The 26,483-nt window shown below is 38.6% G+C and overlaps 1 protein-coding gene across 1 annotated transcript in view; it reads right to left on the bottom strand.

Annotated features, from left to right (window-relative positions):
• Positions 1 to 26,483, bottom strand: part of LOC131327162 (myosin-6-like) — a 47,403-nt gene that overhangs the window by 16,810 nt on the left and 4,110 nt on the right. The window contains exons 5-33 of the mRNA XM_058360181.1: positions 25,787 to 25,930; positions 23,813 to 23,958; positions 23,578 to 23,734; positions 23,288 to 23,346; positions 23,029 to 23,188; positions 22,242 to 22,391; positions 22,016 to 22,152; positions 21,767 to 21,913; positions 21,561 to 21,662; positions 21,072 to 21,129; positions 20,877 to 20,978; positions 17,271 to 17,308; positions 16,989 to 17,115; positions 16,717 to 16,887; positions 16,506 to 16,637; positions 16,297 to 16,406; positions 14,517 to 14,577; positions 10,590 to 10,767; positions 10,253 to 10,458; positions 6,988 to 7,107; positions 6,203 to 6,301; positions 3,210 to 3,668; positions 2,802 to 2,941; positions 2,538 to 2,652; positions 2,417 to 2,437; positions 2,232 to 2,306; positions 1,415 to 1,585; positions 576 to 719; positions 244 to 429 (exon numbers count right to left, since the gene is read on the bottom strand). Coding sequence (XP_058216164.1) covers positions 244 to 429; positions 576 to 719; positions 1,415 to 1,585; positions 2,232 to 2,306; positions 2,417 to 2,437; positions 2,538 to 2,652; positions 2,802 to 2,941; positions 3,210 to 3,668; positions 6,203 to 6,301; positions 6,988 to 7,107; positions 10,253 to 10,458; positions 10,590 to 10,767; positions 14,517 to 14,577; positions 16,297 to 16,406; positions 16,506 to 16,637; positions 16,717 to 16,887; positions 16,989 to 17,115; positions 17,271 to 17,308; positions 20,877 to 20,978; positions 21,072 to 21,129; positions 21,561 to 21,662; positions 21,767 to 21,913; positions 22,016 to 22,152; positions 22,242 to 22,391; positions 23,029 to 23,188; positions 23,288 to 23,346; positions 23,578 to 23,734; positions 23,813 to 23,958; positions 25,787 to 25,930 — 3,915 coding nt within the window. The remainder of the gene's footprint in view (positions 1 to 243; positions 430 to 575; positions 720 to 1,414; positions 1,586 to 2,231; positions 2,307 to 2,416; positions 2,438 to 2,537; positions 2,653 to 2,801; positions 2,942 to 3,209; positions 3,669 to 6,202; positions 6,302 to 6,987; positions 7,108 to 10,252; positions 10,459 to 10,589; positions 10,768 to 14,516; positions 14,578 to 16,296; positions 16,407 to 16,505; positions 16,638 to 16,716; positions 16,888 to 16,988; positions 17,116 to 17,270; positions 17,309 to 20,876; positions 20,979 to 21,071; positions 21,130 to 21,560; positions 21,663 to 21,766; positions 21,914 to 22,015; positions 22,153 to 22,241; positions 22,392 to 23,028; positions 23,189 to 23,287; positions 23,347 to 23,577; positions 23,735 to 23,812; positions 23,959 to 25,786; positions 25,931 to 26,483) is intronic.

Genomic DNA, 26,483 nt, shown 5'->3' with positions numbered 1-26,483 from the left:
CCTCTCTAAACTGTGACAAACTTGGAAAAATACATTTGGTTGATGAAAGAAGATAAGGTTTGAAAAAAATGTTCAACTGCAATGTAATGTTAATACTCTAGAGGAATGGTTCTTTACACCAGTTAACTTGGAAATAACTGTAAACAAAAAAATTTACTTCCAAAGTTTCTATCCAATCCATTTTCCTTGATAACAGAATCCGCACACAAGCCATTGAAAGAACCAACTCTGATAAGAGTGTACCTGGATACAGGAAGAAAGAAGCGGCGACAAGTCCTTCTTCATATTGTCTCGAACTATGCTATATATCTTTTCCACATAAGCAGTGAGCTGCTGCTTGAAAAGTAAAGCTGGATATTTGGCCTCGACCTGGTGCACTTCAAGCCCACGGAAGGAAAGGTTGGCAGAAGAAGGGGATGATCGAAACCCCTGAGATTTTTATTCATAAATTATTCATTTTCAATCAAGTATCATGGAAATACCTTACATAACCAGAAGTGAACAGTCAGTCAAACATCCATTTCAATTAAAAAGGAAAATGACTAGAAATGAATCATCAACAAGAATTTCTTTACTTGGGTCATCCTCCCAAAGAATGATGTTGGAGCAGGTGGTTTCCCTGGAGTTGCACTAGTAGCTTTCAGAGTCCTTTGAAGCAAGAACAACAGCATGGATGTATTTGATAGCCAGTACACCAAGTAATCATCCCTATCCTGATTCTGCGACATAAACATAAATACTAAACGGGTAAGATTCGGCCCATCAGATTTCTGTTTCCTGGCTCAACGTTTAAGTTGAGAATAACATATGCATAATGTGTCCAAGTAACAAGACTCTCTTTTTTCTGTGTGTACATATGTATGGAAGTGCTTCTTCTCATATTCCTCAATTTGCAAAAATAAAAAATTTGAGGGACAACAGTCAAAGTTTACAGCTGTTGCAGCTATTGTTAGCCAATAGGTACCGTACTACAAAGAGGTGCAAGGTCACCAACATATAAAGACTACAATAATTGCGGTAAAACAAAGGTGGAAGACAAACGAATTCCCATCCAACTATGTCTTTGAAAAAGAAAACCAGAAAAGTATACGGAAAAAAAAAGCAGAACAAAAACAACAGTAATGGCAGTGATGAATGTCCACTTTACCCTGCTTCCCTGCACTTCTTTAAACTCTTTTTCCATCTAGCATTTTTTTTCATTGCCTCAGAAAAAGAGAAAAAATGAAGAAGGAAAAGTCTCTCCAAAAAAAAAAAATTTCTTCCGGAATAATTTCCACAGACATGATTCTCTCATCGTATGTACACTAACTTGCGGTCTTATATTAGGCCCTTCTACACAGTTCATATAGTTAAATAACTCTTAGATTCTCAGATAGCCAAAAAAATCTGCTCAGTGTAATGTAACTCCAACTACCTCTATTGCACAACCAATCATCTGGATAAGACGATCAAATACACTGGTTCTTTCTGCTTCAAAAGATCTCCAATGGAGAAGGCATTTGTATATGGTAAAAGCCGCAATTGGTTTTCCATGACTGAACCCAAGATCTTGCCTCACACATTTGATAAGAGAGTCAACATTCTCCTGAACCAACAAGGCACAAGGCATGAGATTGCAAAAATTATTTTTTCATCAGCAACCCAATTTGTTTTACAGGAGAACCAAGGAAAGAAACAAACACCATTCAGTTTTTTCATAGGTCATCTCCAGTAAGCTGAAAGCATTAGGTCAGTTGGACATTATTTCTTTTCATTTATCTTTGTTTACTGCATTAATTAAACTCTATAACACAGGTCAGAGATACAATTATGGTGTAATTTCATCGAACTGCTAAATCCTATGGCATGACGAAATGGCTGATACCATTGTGAGACATACTCAAGCAAAGCCCAAGAAATTAATAGCTCCCATGCTACAAAATAGAATGAGATTCAGAAAGAATCCAATGAATTTGAAAAAACTAGAACATTTTGTTTCCATCTTCCGTTGATGGTTCCTCCAGTCACCCAAACTGTAAGAAAATAGAGGCAATAGCCATAGACGATATATCCCATATTCATACCCATGACGTGTCATGTCTAATGCAGACATTCTGTACATTTAGTCTCCCAAATAACTAAAATCTTGAGATTTACCATTTCTCAACAACCTAAGGAGCCAAAGAGTAACAAGAAGAGTTAACTTGACCGATTTCAAAAGAAAAGTCCTGTTTTTTTCAGAATGTTCGTACATGCTGCCTTTCAATCTGGGATCTCCTCAACGATGCTGTACCAAACTTTTTAGCAGGTGATGCACTCTGCTTTTCCTGCATGAAAGAGCTCTTCCTTGTGATCAAGGGGAAAGTAATGTCTCTATAACAATTGATTACACAGAAACAATGTATTTCAAAAGTAACAGTATGTTTTGATTACTCACGTGATAACCATTTTCGACCGGCTGCAAGTAAATAAATAAGATTAAGGTAAGAATAAACCACAAAAGAGCCAAAAAAAAAAAAACAAACATTAAGGCTCTGGCATTTGCATAGTATGTTAACCTGAGTTCTTTCACTATCTAAATGATCTGATATTTTGGTAGCAGGTGAGTTCATCAAAGCTTGATGCCGCAGAATTTGGTCCGTCGCTTCCATGTCAGATAGCTTTTCTTCCAGCCTGACATAACATGGCAACAGTTCAAACAAAATAACCAATCACAAGTTAGCCATGGATATCTATAGAAGTCCTTCTGTTCCAGCCCCCATTGTAACCTCACCAAATATAACAAAATTGCATCTCAACCGTAGTAAATAAGTGGCTGTAACCTCTGCATATCAGTCTTCAACTGAATTATCTTTGTTTCTGCCTCCAAAGCCTGCTTCAATCGTTCTTCGCTAAGCTTATTTGTTTCTTCATATTTGTTTTCTGTTTCATCAATTTTCTTTTCTAGAGAACTAACCAAGGCCTGCAAAACGTTAAATTGAGAGATATATCAACTAAATCACTAATTGAAAACATCAAAGAAGATACCAGAGTAATGCTTTGTGAGAACAACAGAGCGCAGAAAAGACATCCATTACTAATTGAAAACATCAAAATGTAAAATTACTAAAATATCAACAAACCAATGCAAAAAAAAAGCTTCCAGAAATTCAAACAAGAAATGCCGTGATAAAATGACTTCATCAAAGAAGAGGGAGGAAGGGTGGATACTTTGCTCCTAAAGCCCTTACCTTCAGCTTTTCATTCTCAGCAGTAAGGTTATTGATCATTTCTTGATCCATGACTGGGACTTCCTTTATCACATGGATTGGCTCAACATCTTTCTTTGCAGCCTCATGTTCCTTAATAAGCACCTTCAGCTTTTCATTCTCAGCAGTAAGGTTAATGATCATTTCTTGATACATAACTGGGACTTCCTTTATCACATGGATTGGCTCAACATCTTTCTTTGCAGCCTCATGTTCCTTAATAAGCACCTTCGGCTTTTCATTCTCAGCAGTAAGGTTAATGATCATTTCTTGATCCATAACTGGGACTTCCTTTATCACATGGATTGGCTCAACATCTTTCTTTGCAGCCTCATGTTCCTTAATAAGCAACTCTTTAGTTTCTTGAAATTGTAGTTGCATCTCTTGTAAAGAAGACTGCAGCTTTGCATTTTCCTTTGCTTTGGTTTTTTCAATGTCAACCTACAATGTATAAAAAGATACTACACTTAGAAAACAACCAATTCCATAAGTGCAGCTAAACTTGTGGAGAGTAATAACAAAAGAATCTGTATCTGTGGTGTGAGAGAAGAGAGGGGGAGAGGAACAGCAGGGCAAGAGCAACTTAGTTTACTTTGCACTAAATAATCAAGCAACAAAATAATAGCAAATCATTTCACATTTCTACGACACCAAGGCACTTGTTACATAAACTATCATTTCAGCTGGTTCAAAAACCAAAAACATCAAGTAGAACACAACATATCAATGAACAGCACCATATATAGCACCAAAATTCTTCATGAAACTTCATAAAGAGTTAAACAGAAATCATATATGCATTGCTGATAATAGATGTGCAAATGTTCACAATGGAGTTTACGTTTAACAATAACAAACAACCAGAACACAATAGGAATGGCAGATGTAATCACCCCATCTCACCAACCAAGAAAATTTTATTAATGCTAGAAAATAGAAATACATAGAAAATCAAGGAGGACAAGCGATATACGAAGAAACAAAATTATACATCATATATAATTCCCTTATCCCTACGAATAAAAAAGAAAGGATCTCCTCGAAAGGGGATGAGACAAAAGCCCAAGAACAAGGATATACAACACCCGAATCTCATAACTCTCAAATATCAAACCTTGGTAGCACGAAGCCGGTGCAGGGGAGTGGAGCCACCTAGAAGCTCCTAAGGTTTGGAGCGTCTAAGGAGCGTATATATGTGTGTGTGTGTGTGTATCTATATATATATATATATTATATATATATATATACAGAGTCATTTTCAAATGAAGAGGTCCTTATTTTAACTAAAATAAGGACCTCTCCATTTCTCCCATTTTCAGTTCGAATTTCAATGATCCGAGCCGCTCAATGTGTTTAGAACGTGATTTTAAGAGTACCCGTGTGAAATTAGCAAAAAAAATGACCGGGAAGGGCTTCATCTGAGCAGTTTTTATTTGAACCGTTTGATAAAATATAAACAAAAACTGCTCGGATGAAGCCTTTTCGGTCATTTTTTTTTGCTGATTTCTCGCGGGTACCCTTAAAATCATGTTCTGAACATGTTGAGCGGCTTGGATTATCGAAATTCTATCGGGAAAGGGAGGTCCTTATTTTATTAAGTTAAGGTGGTCCTTAGGAGAAGGGGACTCTATATATATATATATATATATATATATACATATATACACACACACACACACAAATGCGTATATAAATATGTTTAAAAACTTGGCCATTGAAGGAAAAGTGATACTCATAGAGAATTTTCTCAATCTTAAAGGGTAATTATTTGTAGTTAGATATTTTCATTGTGCAAAACTTATTTCCACATGGCATAACACCCTTAAAGGTAAGAGAATAACTATCTTAATGGCTTGATAAGCTCCTATCTTAGTTAGGAGCGAGCTCCTGTCATGCTCTCATCTTGGGAGCGACGATTCGAGCTCCTGTCTCGGGAGCGCACCCATTTTAGAAGGATCTTGCTACTAAGTATCAAACATCTTCAGAAATTCTTGCAACTGTTTTCTAACCACATTACCCACAGAATTGCTGAAATAGAAGAACCCCACAGAACTTTGTTTGAGCATATGAATCTGGAACTCCTCGTCTTTCTCTGCCGAACCTATAATGTATCACTATGGAAGTAATAGAAATTGACCTCCTTTTTTGAGACCTGTCATTAGTATTAAGCTTCAAAAATCTGTGGACCATGAAAAAATCTGAATTTGAAATTGGGTTTTGCGAATGGGGGGAGAGGTGGGTTGGTTAACTCTCCTTATCTTTTCTTCTATCTATCCTGCATACAAACTATTCTTAGTCAATTGTCTCCTTTCTATATTATCATCTGAACATTCTTGAAATACTTTTAGAATATCTATTTTCTACTTTTTGTGCATATCTCTGTTACTTTCCTCCAGTCTGTTACTTCTTTAGTATAGTTTTCCCTGTTAGAATTAGTCCTTCAAGGGCTCCCTAAAGCCATTTTATTTTCAACTATGACTATCCTTCGTTCCTATCTAGGTCAGAAGCATCATAGACGGAGCTATATTCATATAGCTTTGTTGTAGGTGCAAATTTTTGCAGGCTTTTGAAACATCTATGAAGTAAATTTGAAAACAATCACTATCAAAAATAATAAGACAACCAAGTGGCCAACTTATAATCTAACATTTCAACATAGCTTTTCACGTAATTCTCTTGTGCTTTACAAAATATTCGCAACGCTAATAGTTGATAGCCGTGATTAAATTTAGGTACATGGTTGAATGGCTGATCCTCTAAGTATAATGTTCCCCACCATATCGTCAGTGTTTGATAAAAAATAAATCCCTGTATATACTCTTATGAAGTTAAGGTTAACGCCTATAACCCACTTCTTGAAGAAAAGTCAAAAAGAACCCAAAAAATGCTCTAAGCTTATTAAAATAGGGCCTCATGTGCATGCTCACATGTGATTTGATAAGCAAAAAATACACGGACAATTGCAATGAGATTACCCTCATGCGTTTCTCCTGCTGCAGCTGCCATATCAGTTCTTCAACTTGCTTTTCAAGCTTAGTTTTGGCAGCTTGGAGAGCCCCAGTTTCTTTAGCAGCCTAGAACAAGATAACAGAAGCAAAACACACATCTAACTATCTTAGGTAAGTTGAGCATAGGAAGGAGATCCCCACAAATTGAGCAGGTAAAGGAAGTTTTTCTTCAGAAATAGAATTAAAAAGAAATGATTGCTATAAGTGTTGTGATTGTTTGAGTACAGAGACAGGGAACAAGACCATTTTTCCTTTCTGTTCAATGTGTTCATTAGGCCAGCTCAAAGCAAGAGAGCTAAGGGTCACAGTCCATAATCCATCACCCCCACGCAAACATTAATGAGAATTTAATGCGAAGTCTTAGAAACCATATGACCAGATCTTTCAATAAGGTTTAGGTTCTATGGAGGAGTTCAATATGTGCAGTTCTTTGGGTAATTAGGTTAAAAATAAATGCAAGAATTGTTCAAGAAAAACTTGAGGAGATTTAAGGTATCTCAAATAGGTTTTTAACTTACTTTTGGGTGTATGTATTACAGGCTTTTAAGGGGGTTTCTGCTTTTTGATCAGTAGGATTCCAGGGCAACATGTGACATGTGATCTTGTTATTTTACCCTTTCCTTTCCTTAAGTATTTGTTACTCCTGTTGTTTACATTATGCTATCATTTTCTTCTCTTAATCTATTCCCTTCTGGAGTTCACGGAGAAACAAATTACGAAAGACAAAGGCCACAAAAGATTGAAAACCTCACCATTTTAAGCTTCTGTAGCTCTCTTCGAGCTACTCTTCCCCTCCAGGCACATTGACAAACAATTGCTGCTTTTTTTATCCTCGAGTAACAAAGACAGGCTAAGTATGATCGACATTGAGTCTGTAGAGATATAAGTTCCAAAGGTGTAAACTGGAGAAAGAATAACTCAACCTCATGGAAACAGTGATGACCAATTTTCCTGCGTTTTTCTTCTAAGGAAAGTGCATTGTGCATATGATGTTAAACAAAACCAATAGTGGAAGAAGCAACGTCCCGTGTATAATGATGTTTATGGTGTTAAATTGGTGAAGTTTTATGACATTGCAGACAAAACTATACAACCAAAAGACAACAGGATATCATTTTCCCAGCTATCTTGCTCCACAGTTCTTCCACACATTACATTGACTGTACCCTTACTTTGAACAAATAATCAGGTCTGCATTGGGTTTATATTTACTAGGAACATGAAACAGGCAACAATTGATCAATGCTTCCCCAGATAAAATTTCAGCTGTTGGCCACTTGTTGACACAGTCCCTACATCCAAGACTTACCTGGGCTATTATGGTAGAGTCCAGGTTGATCGACTTAAAATCAATGTTCAGTACATCAAAATTACAAATGTGCATGCATCCAACTGTGTCTGATTTGAATTTTGGATGGTTTAAAGTATCCACAGCTCATGACCCTATCAACAAAACAGTTCCACTACTCAAACCCTAAGTCAAATAATTTGTGATCTCAGGGTCATGAACTGGTTCGCTGATTGTGGAGCAAGTTTGCATAAAATCCATTCATTTTTCTTTTATCTCTGCTCATGAATTCTTTATGGAGCAGACAAATTTTTAGCAGTGAACCAATGATTCAGTGACAAGTGTTATGTACGGACCATAGTGTAATCCACTCTCCTGTCAATCAGTCCAAGTCCAATCAACTTATGATTGGATGAAGCAAGTACATCCCACTATGCCACTCTAAATTTTATGATTTTCCTCTTCTTAAAATAGGGTAGAAAGACAAATTCAAAGGCCATACAAATACTTGGCCCAATAAAAAAAGAACAAAAAAAGAAAAAGAAAGAACCATTATGCAATTGAAGACTGTGACAAAACATAGATATGGGACATAATAATACAACCCCCAAACTGAAGTACAGTAATAATAAGCATAAAATGTTAGATCAATTGGGTACAGGAAAGAACCAAATCTAAGAAAATTTTCTTGCAATTTCATTTCCACAACTTATGCATAAGACATAGTGCTCAATCCAAGGATTTCTAAAAAATTGACGCTCTCACGCTCGGGCACCCACACTTTCACCCAATTGGTGAACTTATTACTTAGCTCACATGATGATTTAAAGAAAACGAGTTTAATGCAGTTTGCTGCAGAAACTATAATGTATGATTTTAAGGGAAGAAAGAACAGCAGCATAGTGTCATACTGCCATCTTATGTGGGCACAGTACTTGCTTTTTGTTCTACTACTTAGCAACTGTAAGTTGGAAGGCAAAATAAAAAGGAAAAAAAGATAGAGAAAACTGAACAATGACGGAACTCCCACCACCAGTTTGAGAACTCTATCCACCCACTCAGGATGTAATCCTCTATTCATTTATGCTACTGTACAATTTATCAGAGTTGCTCAGTATCTGACTCTCGCCTTGGTCACAAGAAGAAGAAATGTCACCTTGCTCAATCTCCCCTCCACCTTGACGAGTTTCGGACAACGAATTGACAGCACCCGTAATTGCCTTTCATCGACTGACCCACCAGATGAGAAACCCCGGTAGAACCAAGGTCACATCTTTGAGCTTCGAAAGGATGATCCATGAATACCTGCAACCATTAAGCACCCCATTACAGCTTCAAACTCAACTGGGGTTCCTTAGTTGAGGTTCTAACCATTCGACCTTGACCCATACCAGAAGCATTCCTCCTCCAAATCAGATTCCTATGGCCCCCACCATGCAGCCTCACCATGTCATGTCGAAAGATACCGGTTGTATGCCATTGCATTTTAATCTTTGTATCAGTCTCCAGGGCTTTCCAAATGTCTTGCCACAAAAATCAACCCCCAAGCTCCATCAGCATCTGAATCTCACATGCCACTGTCATTTTAGAACTGCACTGCAACCTCAGCTCTAAGCCCAAACAACCACACTCAAAGAGACCACCCTTTCCAAGTTCCATGTCACCCACGTCAACCATATGTTCATATACTCCCACACCAAGCTCCTTCAATACCACATATCAACCACAAATCAAAGAACTTGAGACCTGTACCATCAGACGAACAGACCCCCTTGATTTTTCTAGCATAATGTCAATCGACTTCTTTCTGACTTTATGATCCTTCAACAATTATTTGAAGACCAATGTCTTGTCACATGCAATCTCACCCTGCTGACCAACACATGCATGACACTATAGCAATTTAATTGCCACTTCTGACCACCACCATCAGACTCTGACTTGGGGGAAAAACCCTTTCCTTTTCACAAGCCATGCCATAGCCACCACAAACCTCCCCAACCTTTTCAGAACCATATTGCTACTGCCTACTCTAAACCTCCTCAAAGCATGCCTCCCTTCGGTCCTTGAGAAGCTTACTTTAGTTTCCTCCCAACAGAACTACTTCAGAATGTAGGAGTGAGGGATGTTTGGACGTCCCACCGGGGTTCCACTACCACAATAGAGTGCCCACCCTCATCTCCGATAATCTCATATACGACTTCTACATTTACATCAGTATCCTCTTCATTCTTGCAACATGCCTTTTTCTCTGAACATTTTCTTAAGGGAATACCACCGTAGTGGGTTTTAAGTTGTATTTTGTGTAAGAGCTTTTCCAACATTGGTTAAATTTCAACTCCAAAACTTTTCTAAACAAGTTTGGGTGTCCTCACCACCCATTGCACAAATGGTTTTGAGTTGGATGCTTCGACCGTTTAACATGGTATTAGAGCTAGGTTTTGGAAGGCTTTTTGGGCAAGACTCTATTCCTTTAGCGATTGACTCTCCTTTATTTGTGCCAAAACTGTACCTCTTTTAGTTTTGATCCCGATGAGATGGATCCGTTTTCACCACTCTGAATGAAAGATAGGAGCTGGCCGCTCATTGCTAATTGGTTTGGAGTGGGATGCTTTAACATTATATATAGTCCCATCAACTAAAAATAATGTGAACATGAAGAATAAGACTGACAACTCGACCACCTAAACGTTAACTCATCTTCCAATAACCAAAACCTTCAATATTACCTGGATAAGGATTGCAGCCACGTTCTTCTTTCTGAAGTGAAGCTCATTGCGAGCAGCCCTGCCACGGATACCTGCTTGAATACTTACAGAAGAATAGCACAACATTTTGTATGCCCTCCTCGAAAGATACATGCGTGTGTCTTTCTGGATCCTCAAACTAGCAGCATTCCTCCTCATGCTATCATAGCAACATCGTGAAATTTGTCCTAAAATTAACTCAGGAAACCAACAACAAAAGGTCAGAGTATAATTTAATTTACCAGCAATACTATGTCAATCTGAGATTCTGCAGTCATCAGCAAGATGCAGATATGATACATCAAAAAACAATTGATACCTCTACAAAGAGCTTGAATTTGGACAGCAGACAACCGCAATGCAAAAAAGCTTTTGCGTGCGAAGCACGAACGTACTTTTCTCTGGATAATGCACGCAGATCTTCCTAAAACTTCACTCCGTCGAGCATCTAGTTCTGCCATCTGACCAGCTCTAAGAAACACTTTGGTTTTACCAATCTGTTACAAGAGGACCAACTAGAATCTTATTGCCTCAGTAGAACTGGTTCAGTGCATGTAACTTCAGATATTCTAGTGGCTCAGCAGTCCAATGAGTTGCATATAAAGTTTATTTCCCTCTTATCTAGGGAAAAAAGTAACACAAAATATATTATACACTTAATATATCAAAACTCATTAATCTTGCTGGTGGGCTTAGAATAAAGAGTTATGATGGTACAACTAAAACATCCAAGCTACAAGTGCTCATGTCGAAGACACAACAAAGACACATCACGTTTTATTTGTGGGAGAGAAGAAGACAATCAACAAGAACAATATCCAATTGAAAATTGAAAGGAGCAGATGAATCTAACACCATACTTATACACGCACACCTAACATGCATGACAAGGAATGCTTGAGTGCTCAATGTCACCGCATTGTCATTAATATTTATGTTTCTGTTATTTATCTTGTTCCGCAGAGGTATTTTAGACTTAATGTTTCTTGGGTTACTTAGGTAATGGACATATGGTTGACTTTGTATTATGGATTATCACTTCCATTCCAATGGACCGTACTTTGGTTCTCTTTTTACATTCTAACCTGGTAATAGAGCAGGTTTGAGAATAGTATGTGTTTCTATCACCCACTGCTACTGCAAGGGTTTGCAGGGTTCTCTCTCCCTCTTGGTGTGACCCATCTGCATCTGCATCTGCAATCATCTCTCTTTCTCTCTCTTGTGCATCTGCAACCCACAACACTCATGTTAGCCATTGCGCAGTTCAGCACATTTCCGGCAGAACTTGATAACCTTCAGCAATCCTCTACCTCAACAGTTTTACCCCGAATCTTGTTCTTTTGAAGCTTGTCTCTTGATCTACAATAACCACAGATTTACACTGGACTCTTTCAACCTCCTGTGACGTCGTCAGGGCTCCATAAATCTTCGAGCAAATTTTTTGCCGCGGATTTGCTCTGTCTGCAACATAAAGCAAGTGATGAGCTTGCCGAAACCTTGCCCAACATCCTGCAACCTCAACATAACCTATTCTAACTTATGGCAACATCTGTTTGACCCCTGGTAATCGAAGCTTTTGGCACCCAATCTGCAACACAGAACCAGTTGCAAAACATTGTTGGAAAATTGTTGAAACTTCAACGACTTCTCCATAACCTTTTCTGACCTCCAGCGACAACGGTTGGACCTCTGCAGACATCGGGTCATATCATTGTGATCTCTGTTTGTCCCCAACAACCTTCAGATAGCTTTTGCTCATAGTCAACAGCCACCAACAACCACCCTCCAGATCAGATTTTTCTGCTAGCTACCTCAGATAGACTTATTTTGGATCAGATTTTCTGGCCACCATTCTCATCTCGACTTTTTTGCCACTTGGAATCATGTTAGAAGATCAAATACAAGTCATTTCTCTTTGTTTGTGCATGATCGAACGTCTAAGAAGCAAATTGGAACAAGACGTTGAGCTGGTGATTTTTATACTCTGGAAAGCTTGCATATTCCTATCGAGTTGTCTTCCATTTATCCAACTCGTTATCATAATCCACCGGTTAGACTTGATTTCACTAATATTCGTTTCTCTCCTTCGTATCATTTGTTTTTGTTCCGCACATACTTTAAATCAAAATCCTATAACTGCTCTTTCTAAAACTCATACTTTTAGTTGGTTCCTTTACCAGACGGTAACAATCTTATTGGCTACAAACGGGCTTACAAAGTGAAGACCCATTCTAATGATTCTTTGGAGAGGTATAAAGCCCGCATAGATGTTAACGGGTTTTCCCGAGAATATGGGATTGATTACAAGGAAACCGTAGCCATAGTTGCAAAGATGACCACCATTCACACTTTGATTTATGTGGCTACCGTGCAACAATGGCCTCTTTTTCATTCGATGTTAAAAATACATTCCTCAATGGGTATTCCCTGGAGATGTTCATATGCACCATCCTTCGGGCTTTTCTCATGTTTCTGGACTTGCTTTTTGCTTACAACGTGCTCCCTACACCCTTAAACAATCTCCTCTTGCTTGGTATGACTTATGAGGTCTTTCAGGAGTTAGCCACATCTCTCATGGTCTGGTTCTTCTACTGCTCTATATGGATAATATGATCATTACTAGTTCAGATTGTGCCAGTGTTCTAAATGGTGCTCGGCGCTAGTCGGGCGGCAACCCGCCGCCAAGCGATTCGGCGTTTTTGTTTTAAATATATATTAATTTTTTTTAAATATATATTTAATTTTTTTTAAGGCAATCAAGCTCCGCCAAGCCCGCCAAGACGGCCGCCTAGCTCCACCAAGTTCCGCCAAGTTATGCCAAGACAGCTGCCAAGCTCCGCCAAACCTCCCTATTTGCCGAACGAGCCACCGAGGGTGAAAACATGGTGCTGACCTACCACTAAGGCCTCCATTTAGAACACTGGATTGTGCAGCTATAAATGAGTTGAAGATTCATCTCTTTTGGAGTTTGAAATGAACGATTTGAGCCCTTTATGGTTTTCTTTTTTTTCGCATTGAGGTTGCCTCCTCGCCCAAAGGTTATCTCTCTTCGTAGTCTAAGTATGTAAAGGGCATTCTTTATCATGCCCTACTCAGACTAACGGCAAGACCGTTCATACCCTTAATAAATTACATGCTAAGTTTTTAGCCTCACATGGCGTTCCACATGATCTTACGGAGTATCATGAGCTGGTCAGGTGCCTATGTCATCTCTTATCACTTGGCTTGTATTGTCTATGATGTTCATATTGCTATTCAATTGCTTTATGCCCCACGATCTACTCATTGGAGTATTGGACTGCTTTGTTGAATATTCTGTGATATGATTCGTGGTACTGTTGTTCAGTGTTTACTACAACTACGTTAAGCTAGACTCTTCCAGCTTGTGCTATTTCTGATTGGGCATGCCATTTATCTTATCGCCCGTCCACCTTTGGCTTTTGCATTTTTCTGGTAAAGCAAGAAGCATTATTTTATTGTTTGCTCTATTGCTGAAGCTGAACATTGTACTATGGCTAATGCTACCTCTGAAATACTTTGGCTTCGATGGCTTTTAAGTTTTATCCGATATGGGTGTCACCCTTCCTTAATGCTTCTTTGTTGTAGTGATAAAAGTACTATTCAAATTGTTCACAATTCTGATCTTTTGTTTTCACATGTGCAAAATGTTATTAGTATTTATGTTCATGTTATTTGTCTTGTTCCACAAGCGTAGACTTGAAATTTCTTATGGTTACTAATGTTTGGATATATAAGCTAGTAGTTATTTCTGTTCGTGTTATTTACCTTGTCCCATAAGGGTAGTTTAGACTTTAAGTTTCTTAGGGTTACTTAGGGTTTGGATTAACCTAGTGGTTAAATTCATATTATTGATTACCACTCTCATTTCCAATAGACTATACTTTGGTTCTCTTTTGCATTCTTCTCTCACATCGAAGACTCAACAAAGACACGCCATTTTTTAGGACATGGCCCATCGAAGATTTTAAGGTTAGATGAATTTAATAGCCATCAATGCACCTATTATGCACGACAAGGAATGCTTGTGGATTTCATGCCTTTATACCCTGATGACAACAGCTCTTTATACAAAGCAAACCTTTAAGATAATCTTATATTTCATCCATTTTTCTACACACACAAAAGCAATAATGGATAAACATCAATTACATAAGAGCTACAAAGAAAAGATAGATCGATGGTTCAGTAACAAGTTTGAATCAATCTGAGATACTAGGAAATGTACCTGATAACCTTCAAGGCCCACCTTCTCCAACAGCCTCTTGGAAGCAGTGATCTTGTCGTAGCTATCAATTTTTAAAAAATGGACAAGAAGTTAATACAGTTTGAAAAGTTAAGGCTTATCTACTTGTTTGGTCTCAATAAAAGAGTCCCCGTTTCATTTTCATCCTTACAAATTTTTTGGTCTCAATTTTACCCTTATGATTTATAACGAAATTCAATGTTACCATTTCCGTCAAGAAATGGACTGAAATAGAATATGTTGATAATGGGAGGCTGATGTGGAACGTATTTGTACACGGTGGAAAGTGAGTGGCTCCCCACCCCCTTCACTTACGAGGTGACTATGGACGAACCACAAATGTATCCACCAGAATAACCTTAATTCCAAAACCGTCCCTCTCCACCTTGCTCTGCCATGCACGACGGTGGCGATAGGTACATGTTCACTGAAATCATCGAAAAACCAAAAGGCTGAGATCCAACAGTTGAACTCGAAGCCATATGGCCCATGTTGTTTTGTTGGCGGTGGAGGTGGTCGATTCGTCGTCATTTTTCTTGGCGAAAATGCCGCAGAGAATCGCGAACACTACAAGCAAGATGGTCAGTAAGTCCCAGCCTCTCTTGATCGAATTGGGTCGGAGGATTTGAGAGGGGGCCTCCTAAGTCAGCCCCTCTCTCTCTCTCTCTCTCTCTCTCTCATCCACAACACCAGAAATCACACAAAATCAAGAAACAGAGCATTTTGGGGGTTTTAAGGTCTCTTTAAAAATTAAAAAAAATACGAGTACAATTTAGGGATTTGAACATTTCTGGACCATTTTTGAGTTATACAGTAAAATGTTAGGGTTCTGGGTTCTTTAAAAATTCTAATCGTAGCAAGCGCGAAAGAAAGAAAGGCACATTTAAAGCAATTTCTCCACAAATCATAGAATCAGATCTTATTTCCCGTATAACGTAAATTGTTTGGTGGGTAGAAATCACATTTTGGTTAAAAGGCTTCGTGAATTGAATTTGGGAGGGGGGGAGAGAGAGAGAGGTGGGAGGTAATAGGGTTGGGGAATGAAATGACTAGGTCAAAAAGCAGTGGCGAGGGTGGAGGAAGGCGGTGGTGAGTTAGGGCCAGATGGGTGGTGACTGGTGAGTCCATGGATGATTTCGCCAAGAACATGAGGGGATTCTAGGTGGAAAAATCTTGGGGAAGGAAAGGGGGTGCGGGGCCACTGTCCACCATGTACAAAAATATGTTCCACGTCAGCCTCCTGTTATCCACATAGTCCATTTCCGTCCATTTCTTGACGGAAAGGGTAACATTGAATATCGTTCTAAATTATATGGGTGAAATTGAAACCAAAAAATTTGTAAGGACAGAAATGAAATGGGGACTATTTTGTAAGGACCAAACAAGTATATAAGCCAAAAGTTAAATGGCAGCAGATAAATGAAGGGCGCTGCTATTCGGAGCCCTTTATTTTCTCCCATAGCCCGTTAAAAATTACCAATTATACTCGACAGTTAGTTACCGAAATTGAGATATATTTTCAGCATCCAATTACCGAAATATAATATTTTTTTCAACAGCTATTTACCGAAAATGTATGTTCGGCAGTTCTTTACCGAAAGTTGAACATATTTTCGACATGTAGTTACCAAAATATAATCTTGTTTTCAACAGCTATTTACCGAAATGTTATGTATGATTTTCAACAACCATTTACCGAAATGTAGTGGGCTATGAGAGAAAATAAAGGGCTGCGAATAGCAGCGCCCAATGAAGGAACTACCGTCCATCCAAAACATCAGGAGCAATGACGCGAAAACGACTTATGAATTCATCAAATGTTCTCCTAGTGGGGAATCCAGCACAACTGATCCTAATTGCCTCCATGACTCCCTGGAGTAAAACACATATCAAGTGCACGTCCAATTCTAAGTGCATACAGAAGCATGCATATTAACAAAGCTTAGTAAATGATCAAAGAAATCAACTCACCCCACACCGGAGTTGTTGGAGTACATTTGAATTCTCGAAGACCGATGGCTTCAGAAGATTATTTGGCTTTACACATCGAATATAATGTGGCTCAGTTGTACCAAGCGTTTCAAGTAACAATTGCAATTGTTGCTGCATGCAATTATATGACAGATGCACAACTTAAGAAAAAACAAAACATAGTTTGAATCAACTTACTAGAATATCATACCTTAAACCGAGAACCTATTGATGAGAACTTTGATGATTTTGAAGATTCCTCAGGTAACGGAGGGAACAAGCCTGACACAAAGGAGCAAGTTGAAGCACTCAAGAGTGCCTGATGCTCCGCAACAACGTAATCTTTGTTTTTGTCCAGAAAAAACTCAGTTTGATAAGTGACCTGAAATCAATTACTTCTTTCGTTAAGGTCAAGTACAATTTTTGCTACCAATCTAAAGTTAAGTCCTACCGCAGCGATTTAAGTAAATGAAAGCTACGTACATCACCGGCATAGTGACAAATGGTGAAGTCCGTACGTGACAATTTTGGCTTGCTGAACCGTTTATGATCTTTGAATGTCTGGTATAGTTTTTCTGCAAATGTTTCATGTGTTGATCTCGGAAACATACTACAATCAATAAGCAAGTCAGCATCTTATAAATGCAAACCAAATAGTGAACAAGACTACAATATGAACAATGATATAAAGGGTATAAACTTTACAAATAAAACTACACAAAAGGGAATTAACATTAAGAGCATTTCTGTTCCTGTTCTACTTACCAAGCCTCATCCAAAAGAGCAATGACACCGCCAGGTTTCTGAAATAATAGAGATATGAAAGAAATACATCAAAAGTAGGTCACTGGAAACAAATGTAAAACCAAGTCTCATCAGAACTATAACGAAGCAGAAACTGCAGATTCCGAAGAGGACAATAGAAGCTTTGACAACCTTAGGTTTAACAATGCCGAGTTAGAAAATAATTCAGGCACCAAAACACATCACATATAATTGAAGGCCATCATGCGAGAACTTATGTCTAAAATGGACAGTAATACAAATTTCAGTTTGTCTTACCAAGATTTTTAACGTACATCAAACAAGGTTATGCTTAAAAACCAGAACACACACCGGTTGAACGAGGCAGATCACTGACTGGTACCTTCTGTTCACATAATGAGTGAAACAGTTTTCGAATGGCTTATTCAATCCAGAGAATCCAACAATTGCCAAGTGCACTCATCATTTCAAAGGTAAATAAAAAGCCTTTTCTTTCAGGTTCCTTTCACTCGTATGGAAATATTTAGGTTCTGCAACATCCGTTTGTATGTATCTGAGCATGTTTTGCATCATCTTTGATGTGATCTGTTGCTTATTACCAACAGATTTTGTGTTTTAACTTTCTCAATCACCCATGGGAATCATAAGCAGTGCTGGTACCAGGAGTTTGTAGTGGTCTTGCTTGTCTTCACTCAAGAGTCAAGAGATATCACAGGCACCTTAACTCCCAAGATACCACATCCCCGTTGGAGCATAAAGTGACTGTCACACGATCACAGGGATGGATCACTAGGGCTAAGCCCAGGGCCTAACCTTTTTTTCGCTCGGTGAAAGTAAGGAGTGTTAGTTGTAGTTAGTGAGTTTTGAAGCCTAGTCAAATGCAAGGGAGTACATGGTGCCTACCACTTGGCTACCACTCCACTTGCAGGGCCTAACCTTAGTGGCACCCATCTGTATGTTTTGCATTCAAACAAAAGGGCAACGTTAGAGGAAGCACCGGTCTTCCAAAAAGGCGAAAACCCTCAGTTGCCCTTTCCATCCTATTTCATCCTCCCCCTCTGCGTGGCTCTGGACTTATACAAATGATGCATAAAGGTCTCAACCTCCTGAAGTATCCAATCCTGAAAGAAAGCATAACAACAATAGGCTCCCATATCATAAGCCTCTCTGCAAATCGATGACAATCACAGAAACCAAGACTTCTTTGTTGGCGCCAAAATGAAATATCTCTGCCAATGGCGAGGTTAATTCATCCTCACCCACCACTTATCAGTTCCCTCTTCTTCTGTTCTCTACCATGCAGCGAGGATGTCAAGTGAGACCCACCCACTTCTGATGTCCATAAGCTCAACCCACGAGAATCCCTAACAACTTTAAAGGTCCATCCCCAGAAATCAACTCTGTACTCGCGGTTCACCACTCAAATCCACCATCTAGCCACCTACAAAGTTCATTTTCATATACACCTAGGCATACCCAGCATGCGGCGGACAATGGCCCAGCCCTTTTTCCAAGATGATAAGCAGTTCAGGTCCCAAAACTATTGATAACAGGTTTGCATGGTGTGAATTTTTATGAGAAGAATAGTGAAAAGTAAAGACCTTCAACAATCAATTAGGGATCAATTTCGAGTTTATTATAGCTACCAATTTCAAAAAGCTGTTAACTGAAAAAAGTCCCCTGAGATTTGAGTACAAGTACATCAAGTACATGAAAACACCAATGAAACTAGTTTCACTATCATGGGCCATCACCAAATAGGTGAACAGTGCCATACAGGATACATTTATTCCCTAAATGGTTTCAGAATGCAAAAAGTTTCATAGATTCATTATTGAATTCGGTATCAAGCAGTTACATGTTGAAGTTTAAAGAACCCATGGTTTGGTTTTGTAGGTGCATGTGTACAGCTTGACATAATCTACTAGCTGGTTTTTCCGTGGAAGCTGGTGCAACATGCCAGCCTCAACAGATGACATTAGGCAAGTTGCTTTCCATCCAAGTGTGCTGCCTCCCATACTTATCGCTTTAGAAGTCACTGAGCCCACACATGGTGCTGGCTCTGCTACTTAATTCACCTAGATAGCCCCACTGAGCAGTGCCCTACTCTCCAAGATCTCTTGAAAGCACTCTAACCCAGCAATTGCGAGAACCAGGGCCAAGGAACCTCACTTGTAATCACCTGACGATACATGGCCTGGAGACTAGCATCTAAGGGTCCATGAAGGTGCCTTTCCATCCCCAGCCTCAAGGGTGATTTGCACCTTGACCTGTCTTAAAGAAGAAAGATACCAATAGAGACAGTGACAACCCCTCTGACATCCCACGACATATCATATCTACAGGCTACCTTGCAGCCTGTGGTACAACACTCGAGGGCTAATCATGGGATACAGAGATACCTCCACAATGAACCAACAATTAACAAGTTAGAGGTGTGCTGGTCTGCCACTCCATACTCTCTCTCTCTCTCTCTCTCTCTCTCTCTCTCTCTCTCTCTCTCTCTCTCTCATGTCATCAATGGCGAACTCACCCAACTCACAATTCTTTCGAACTGACTGTTTCAATGATAACACCACCAATAATGTTTTACCAAGAATCAAGTTCATTGACTAAGTATTCCAACCAAATTGGAATTTGGAGAGAAGATAATACTAAAAGAGGTAACAATTGAGGCAACAGAAAGATCACGGGGCTGAGATAAGAAGTAAAAAAAATTGGAATAAATGATCTAAAGAAACTTCACCCACCTTACATCCTCCCAAAGCAAATTTCTTCCCAATGTTTGCCAATAAGATTTCAAAGAAAAGAGGAAACTGAAAATGACCTTCAAATTGTTTACTTGGACACCCAGGTTCCCTCATATGAGTGCATGAGAATCCCATTCCCTTTATTTACATTGTTCCCGAAAGCAAGACTGGCCCTCCCCCTCCTTTTAGTAAGAGAAAGCCCACCCCAACACATGATATGATCTTTTTAACCTTTATCATACTACCTTACCACAAAAGTCTCCAAATATCTTCTCAATCTTACTTATCACTCTCACTGGAACTCTCACTAGGGATAGTACTATAGAAAGTATATATGTATCCTTCATAAGATCGATCAAGCCAAAATAAACCTCTCGTTGCCTGTTTTCGCGCTTCAATCCCTTACTGTAGTCCCAATCAATAGAACCAGATTATATTCCAAAGGAAGACCTACGTACATCGAGGACAAAGATTCAAGGGAACATCCCAACAACCCAACCATCTTTTCAAATGTTCCAATGTAAAATTAACTTGGACTATCATGATTCTTCCTTATATTTTCCTATAACCCAAAACAAATTGAAAGCTAATTAACCTTTGACCCCTCACCTGGAGAATCATCATCGAATGATATATGAGATACTTGGATTATCTCACTACCTATCACAAACCAATCTACTAAACCCTATCCAACAATATAACCAACACATCAACCACTAATGTGAACAAAAAAGGAGATAAAAGATCTCGACCCCAAGTAGCTTTAAAACTCTAACCCGGTTTACCTTTGGCTATCACCATGAAAGTATAAGAAGACAACTTGTGACAGTAATTTAATTTAAAGACAGAACCAAACCTTTTCAAGGAGATCAAGAATATCTCGATTATCAATGAACTCTATATAGCTCCAGTCAATTTCTTCTTTTGTATATTCTTCTTGCTCCATCTTGAAGACATGCTGCCAAATTTTGAGAGATATTATGTTTTATGAATTTACGAAGTAATTTCAAGGAATGCTTGCATACATATAGAAAATATTTAATGCACAAACCTGATTGAAATGTTGCTGCAGTTTCTCATTGGTTAGATTGATGCAGAACTGCTCAAAACTGAATAGAATCAAATAACATCAATTAACGAAATAAGAGAAAACATTAAGTGTAAAACTCTTGAATTTCACAATATAATATACACATAAAAAACGCTATACAATGACATTCACCCAACATAGAATCTAAAATCTTTTACGGATTCGACTCTCTGTGCACAATGGTAACACAATAGCAGAGTCAAAAGTTTTCCAATTGCCAATATCGGAGAGTGTTTGCATGCACTTACAACCAATGGATTGAAGGGGAAAGTCAAAACACCAATAACATGAAAAGTCATCAAACCAAGTCAAAGTGCACCATAGGCTCGAGTATTTTACTATCAGATAATAGCATATTCCCGAATGAATAAGAAACATGGTTTTCATGCAATACTCTGCAAGAAATAAACCACCATAAATGATGAAAACAAAAGCATACCGCTTAAGCACCTGTTTGTCGTGAAACTCTCGAACCCGTAAATATCCAGAACGCCAATCAAGAATTTGGAATCCCGATCTTGACCGATGGAGTTATTTATCTTGTTCACAAGCCTGTATCAAAAGTTGACAGAAACCTTAAGTAATAGCACAAACAAGATACAAGAAGTTAACAACAAACAACGAATGCAAAATCTATCCTTCTCACTGAAGTTTACCAATCGAATAATCTGGAGTAAAGAATTTTGGCCAAAGCATCTCGACTGACAGCTGCAGCATTTGGATCGAGGCATTTTGTTATGGTCTCATCACGAGTCACAATAACACGTTTACACAAGGAATCTTCAAGAGACTTCTCATCACACCTAAACAAGACTTGCCGATTCAAATTTCTTTTACCCTTCTGGCCATTAAAACACAAAATGTGGTTTCCTTCAACAACATAAAAAATGCAAAAGGTAGCTTACATTAAAAGCTCAGACGCAGTTCTTAAATGGAACCGAGATTTATCGTCCTCAGGTTCAGACGAATCTGTATCTATGCCCTTGACAAATTCAATGTTTCCCAAGTGAAGAGTTGCAGCCACAACTCGGAAAATTGCGTCCTGCAGAAGGAGTTATTATCAATATTTTTGTAAGGTAACAAGATACCCCCTATTAAACAAAGATAGATGTTATAACAAGATACCAGTACCTGTTCTTCAGAACTGATCCCAACAATCTCCATAGCCCTCCTTGTTGCAAGGTATTCAATTGAATCATCCAATCCATCCAGCTCATAACAGTTTGATTGATTCAGGTAGTGGAACATCCTTGGATTTCCCAGTTTGTACCTCTCAATGTCCTACAGGCAGTACAAGAAAATTAATCCAAACATCAAATTTAAGAAAGAAATAAACACTATGACAATAGGAAATGGAATTGTTTTACAAATGAGTTAAGACAAACGAGGCTACATGAACACAAATCTTAATAACTTCCCCTTCCCCCCTCCTCCTGGCAGGAAATGACAGAGAACTCATGCCAGTGGCAAATCATGAGACCACTGGTATTGGAGTTTGCAGCAAAAACCTAGTCACAACATCACAAAATACAAGATTTTCTAACCAGCAATGCCATGAGACCGTCCACTGGAAAAAGAGACCGTCCACGGGAAAAAAAACATTTGTACCACACAAGATTTTGTCACCAGCTGCACCAATAGCTAATTAGTAATCAGCTTATTACCAACTGCATGCCATGATTCATCCTTTTATGACAATAAATTAGTTTGCAGTGTAGTTGGGATTAACATTCAGGCCTTTTTATGTTAACTAGCTTGCTATTCCACAACATAGCATACCATAAAAGATCATTTTAGTAAGAACATTAAAGTGAAAAAGCAGGTGCTAAAGGTTATATGCACAGACAATATAATTCATTATCTTGGATCAAGGACTCCGCCATGAGAAAATTCCATGAGCATGGAAAAGTTCAGTTACCTCCTTTGGTGCGGCACACAGCATATAGAAGCAATGATAATTTCTCTCAGGATCAGATACTTGACAAACACGTGATCGTTCAAGTAGATAAGTCCTAATGGCAGCTCCTGAAATCTTCCCCGATTGGTCAAACTGGATCTCCACAAACTTACCGAAACGACTGAAACACACATAATAAGCGAAAAATGATTAGATAAACAGATAATAGAAACCTCTGTATGTGGGAAGAGAAGGAAATGTCGAACAAAATGCTTTCCACCTTGAATTGTTGTTCCTCACAGTCTTAGCATTCCCAAATGCTTCTAGAACGGGATTAGACTGCCAACCAAACAAAAAGCAAGGATAAAACTAGAAAGAATCCAACAAATAATGGTGCGAGCTATGTATCTAAGCAGAAGTCATAGAATTACAGTATCCAATAGTAAAACCGTTTTTTTTTTTTAACAGCAAAGAAAGTTTCATTAACCAGAGGTTAAAAGGATAGAAAGCACAAAGCATCATAATGAATGAAATGCCAATAGTAAAACCGTTACCCAGTGACAAATGTACCTCTAGGACTTGCTGCTCTACAGTCCTTCCCTCAGCAGCATATCTCCCTCCCATATAGGCAAGATAGCGCATAAGCATTTTTGTGCTCTCTGTTTTACCCGCTCCACTTTCTCCACTAACCAAAATTGACTGACTAATTCCCTCGCTAATCATCTGCCTGCATTCAACATGATCATTTTTATTTGTGAAACTTTTAACTTTTTGAGCTAAAATTTTGAGACAGAACAATAAGTACCTGTATGCAGCATCTGCAATGGCAAAAGGGTGAGGGCTCAGCTCGCCAAGCGAAGCCCCTTTATATTGTTCCATCATATGACGGTCATATAAATGAGGTAGCCTTTGAAAAGGGTTCACAGCTATTAATATGCTACCGGTGTAAGTCTGAAACCAAAACAGACCAGTTAGCTTCAAAACACAGAAATGCTAAGCATTCCAAGCTCACATGCACAGCAGGCCTGATAAGTGCCTAAGTAAGGTTTGGTTCAACCATTTATCTTATTACTTGGTTGGCTTGGCATATTTCATGTTTTTTAGGTTTTGACAATTATTGAACGTGAAAAGTGACTAATAATAAGCCTTTGGATGGTTGCCGCGATGATGGGAGGCCTTGGAGGTGAGTGAAACGAACAGTGAGAAGCCTTGAATACTTGGACCCTTTGAGGAAATCTAAAGCAATCCAATTTGGAAGGTAAGTAAAATCAAGCGATTGATTCACTCCCAAATTGGAAGTGACTCAACACAGCCTTCAGTATTTTGACCATATCTTTTTGCTTGGTCGTCCATGATTCAAGAAGGGTTGCAAAGCCAATTCAGAAAGCCACAACTTTGAATGAAATAGGCATTTCCCAACTCGAACGTTTGCGGGGTCAAAAGAGGCTGACAAGTGGAGCGAACAATGCTGAGTAAGCAAAATCCGTGTGGAAGCCCGTCAATCAAATTTAAAGACCAAGCCTTCTGGAAAATCCCTCCAGATGGTGGTCATGTACGTCCAGATGGTGGACACCAGTTTTTGATGCAAAATTGCCATTCTTGTGCGTTTTGAAAGCCCCTACATACAAATAGCCTCCCGTAATTCGTTTTAAGGGTTCTAAACATTCCAAGGGCTACAGAAGAGTTGAGTTTTGTTCACCCTCCACTTAAGAGGGTGAACATTACCCTCCTTCCTATTGGTTGAAATGGTGTGGACCCCACCACAAAGTGATGTCATGCTTACCAAAAAGTGTATTGCATGGTAAGCATGACATCACTTTGTGGTGGGGTCCATACCATTTCAACCAATAAGAGAAAGGGTAATGTTCACCCTCTTTTAAGGAGGGGTGAACAAAATTGCACTCGCTACAGAATAGGAAAGAGAGAGATCCTAAAGCTCCCACTGAAGACTTGAATATCCAATCCTCCATGAGCTACTAAACTACCATCCAAGCAAACAAAGTTTTACGACAAGGATACTTTCAATTTAATTGAATGGGTTTCAATATTTTCCATTTATCTTCATGTTTATATTTGCGATATTAAATACGGTCAAGCAATGGTTCTTATTGTTTTGCGATTTGGATGATTGAAATAGATTCTTCTAAGACAAATAAGTCGTGCTATTAGATGTTTTGTACAGCAACATGGATCTTGCTAGGGCAAGATAGTCTATGCTGATTGACAAATGGTAGTAATCTCCTTAGTGATTATTGGTAGGGATTGTAAACCCTAGCATAATCATAATTTATTTGAATTGGTAACTGGGTCTATACTAGGTGATGTTAATGGATTTGAAACCCTAGAACTTCTCACCCATAGTTCTTCATCGGTTTAATTACTGCTTAGACTAATCATAGATTTCTTCTAACCAAACCCAAATCATTTTCCTTGAATTAATGTAGAAATTAATTTCAATTGTCGTAACTCAACCATTCATTCCCTGAAAACCAATACTCGATCTCAACTGCTATTCTACGGAGTAGTAGCTAATTACAGTTTTATAAGTGTATTTCAATATGGAAACAACATAATCAAGGCCCATCCATAAATTGCGTGTATTGATTTAGCATGCAGCTTATGCACACTAGTTTTAGAGTTTCAACTGATTATTCAACTTTGAGAGGCAGCCCAAGCACCAAATACAACCCAATATCAATAGCATAGGTCAGCCAAATTTTTGAAAATGAATAAATGGTTCGAAAGCAAGATGCCTACATGTCATACGAGAAATACTCACGTATATTTCATTCATGTCATATCGACATCTCAAGTTCTGAAGAACCCCTGGTTCATGCAGGTAAGCCAGTTTTGTCATATCATCCACACCGCATGGAGGAGCTTCAATGTCTTTTGGATACACCTTATGTGCATTAGTGACAACCTACATTATAAACAAAATAGTCATACCCAAAATGATCTCCAACTAAAATTCTGAGTCATTGAGGAAACACTCATCCTAACAATGCCAAAGACTCAATTCTTATCAGGTAATGGAGTTGGATAAACTGTGCATATTACAGTTGTCTATCAAATTATCACTAGTTGCATGAAATAGAACAAGTGAGGAATGTGCAAATCAATGCATATGACACAATCTCCGAAAGATTGGTAAAGAGTTGTTGGGGAACGAAACCTATTGTTATGCCTACTTTACCAAAATGGCAGTAGATGAATTCGGAAAACTAATTTACTGCCCAATTAATTAGAGAGAACCAAAGAAGGTAACAAACATGTCACAAATACAACCAATAGGCAACGTTGGCAAACCTCTCTATCAATCGCGTAATACATCTTCTTGATTAGGTCATAAAATTAAAATTCAATATATAAGCACCAAGATGAGATGCCAAGCATTGATTATGGTGCCACTCATAAACATCTACATGAAAGAAAAACTCAACAACAGCAATTTATGAGAAAGTGGGTGGGGTGGG

This window comes from Rhododendron vialii, chromosome 5a, assembly GCF_030253575.1.
Source record: "Rhododendron vialii isolate Sample 1 chromosome 5a, ASM3025357v1".
NCBI classification, from domain to species: domain Eukaryota; kingdom Viridiplantae; phylum Streptophyta; class Magnoliopsida; order Ericales; family Ericaceae; genus Rhododendron; species Rhododendron vialii.
The sequence above is the reverse complement of the archived record's forward strand: the minus strand, read 5'-3'. Positions and strand labels throughout refer to the sequence as shown.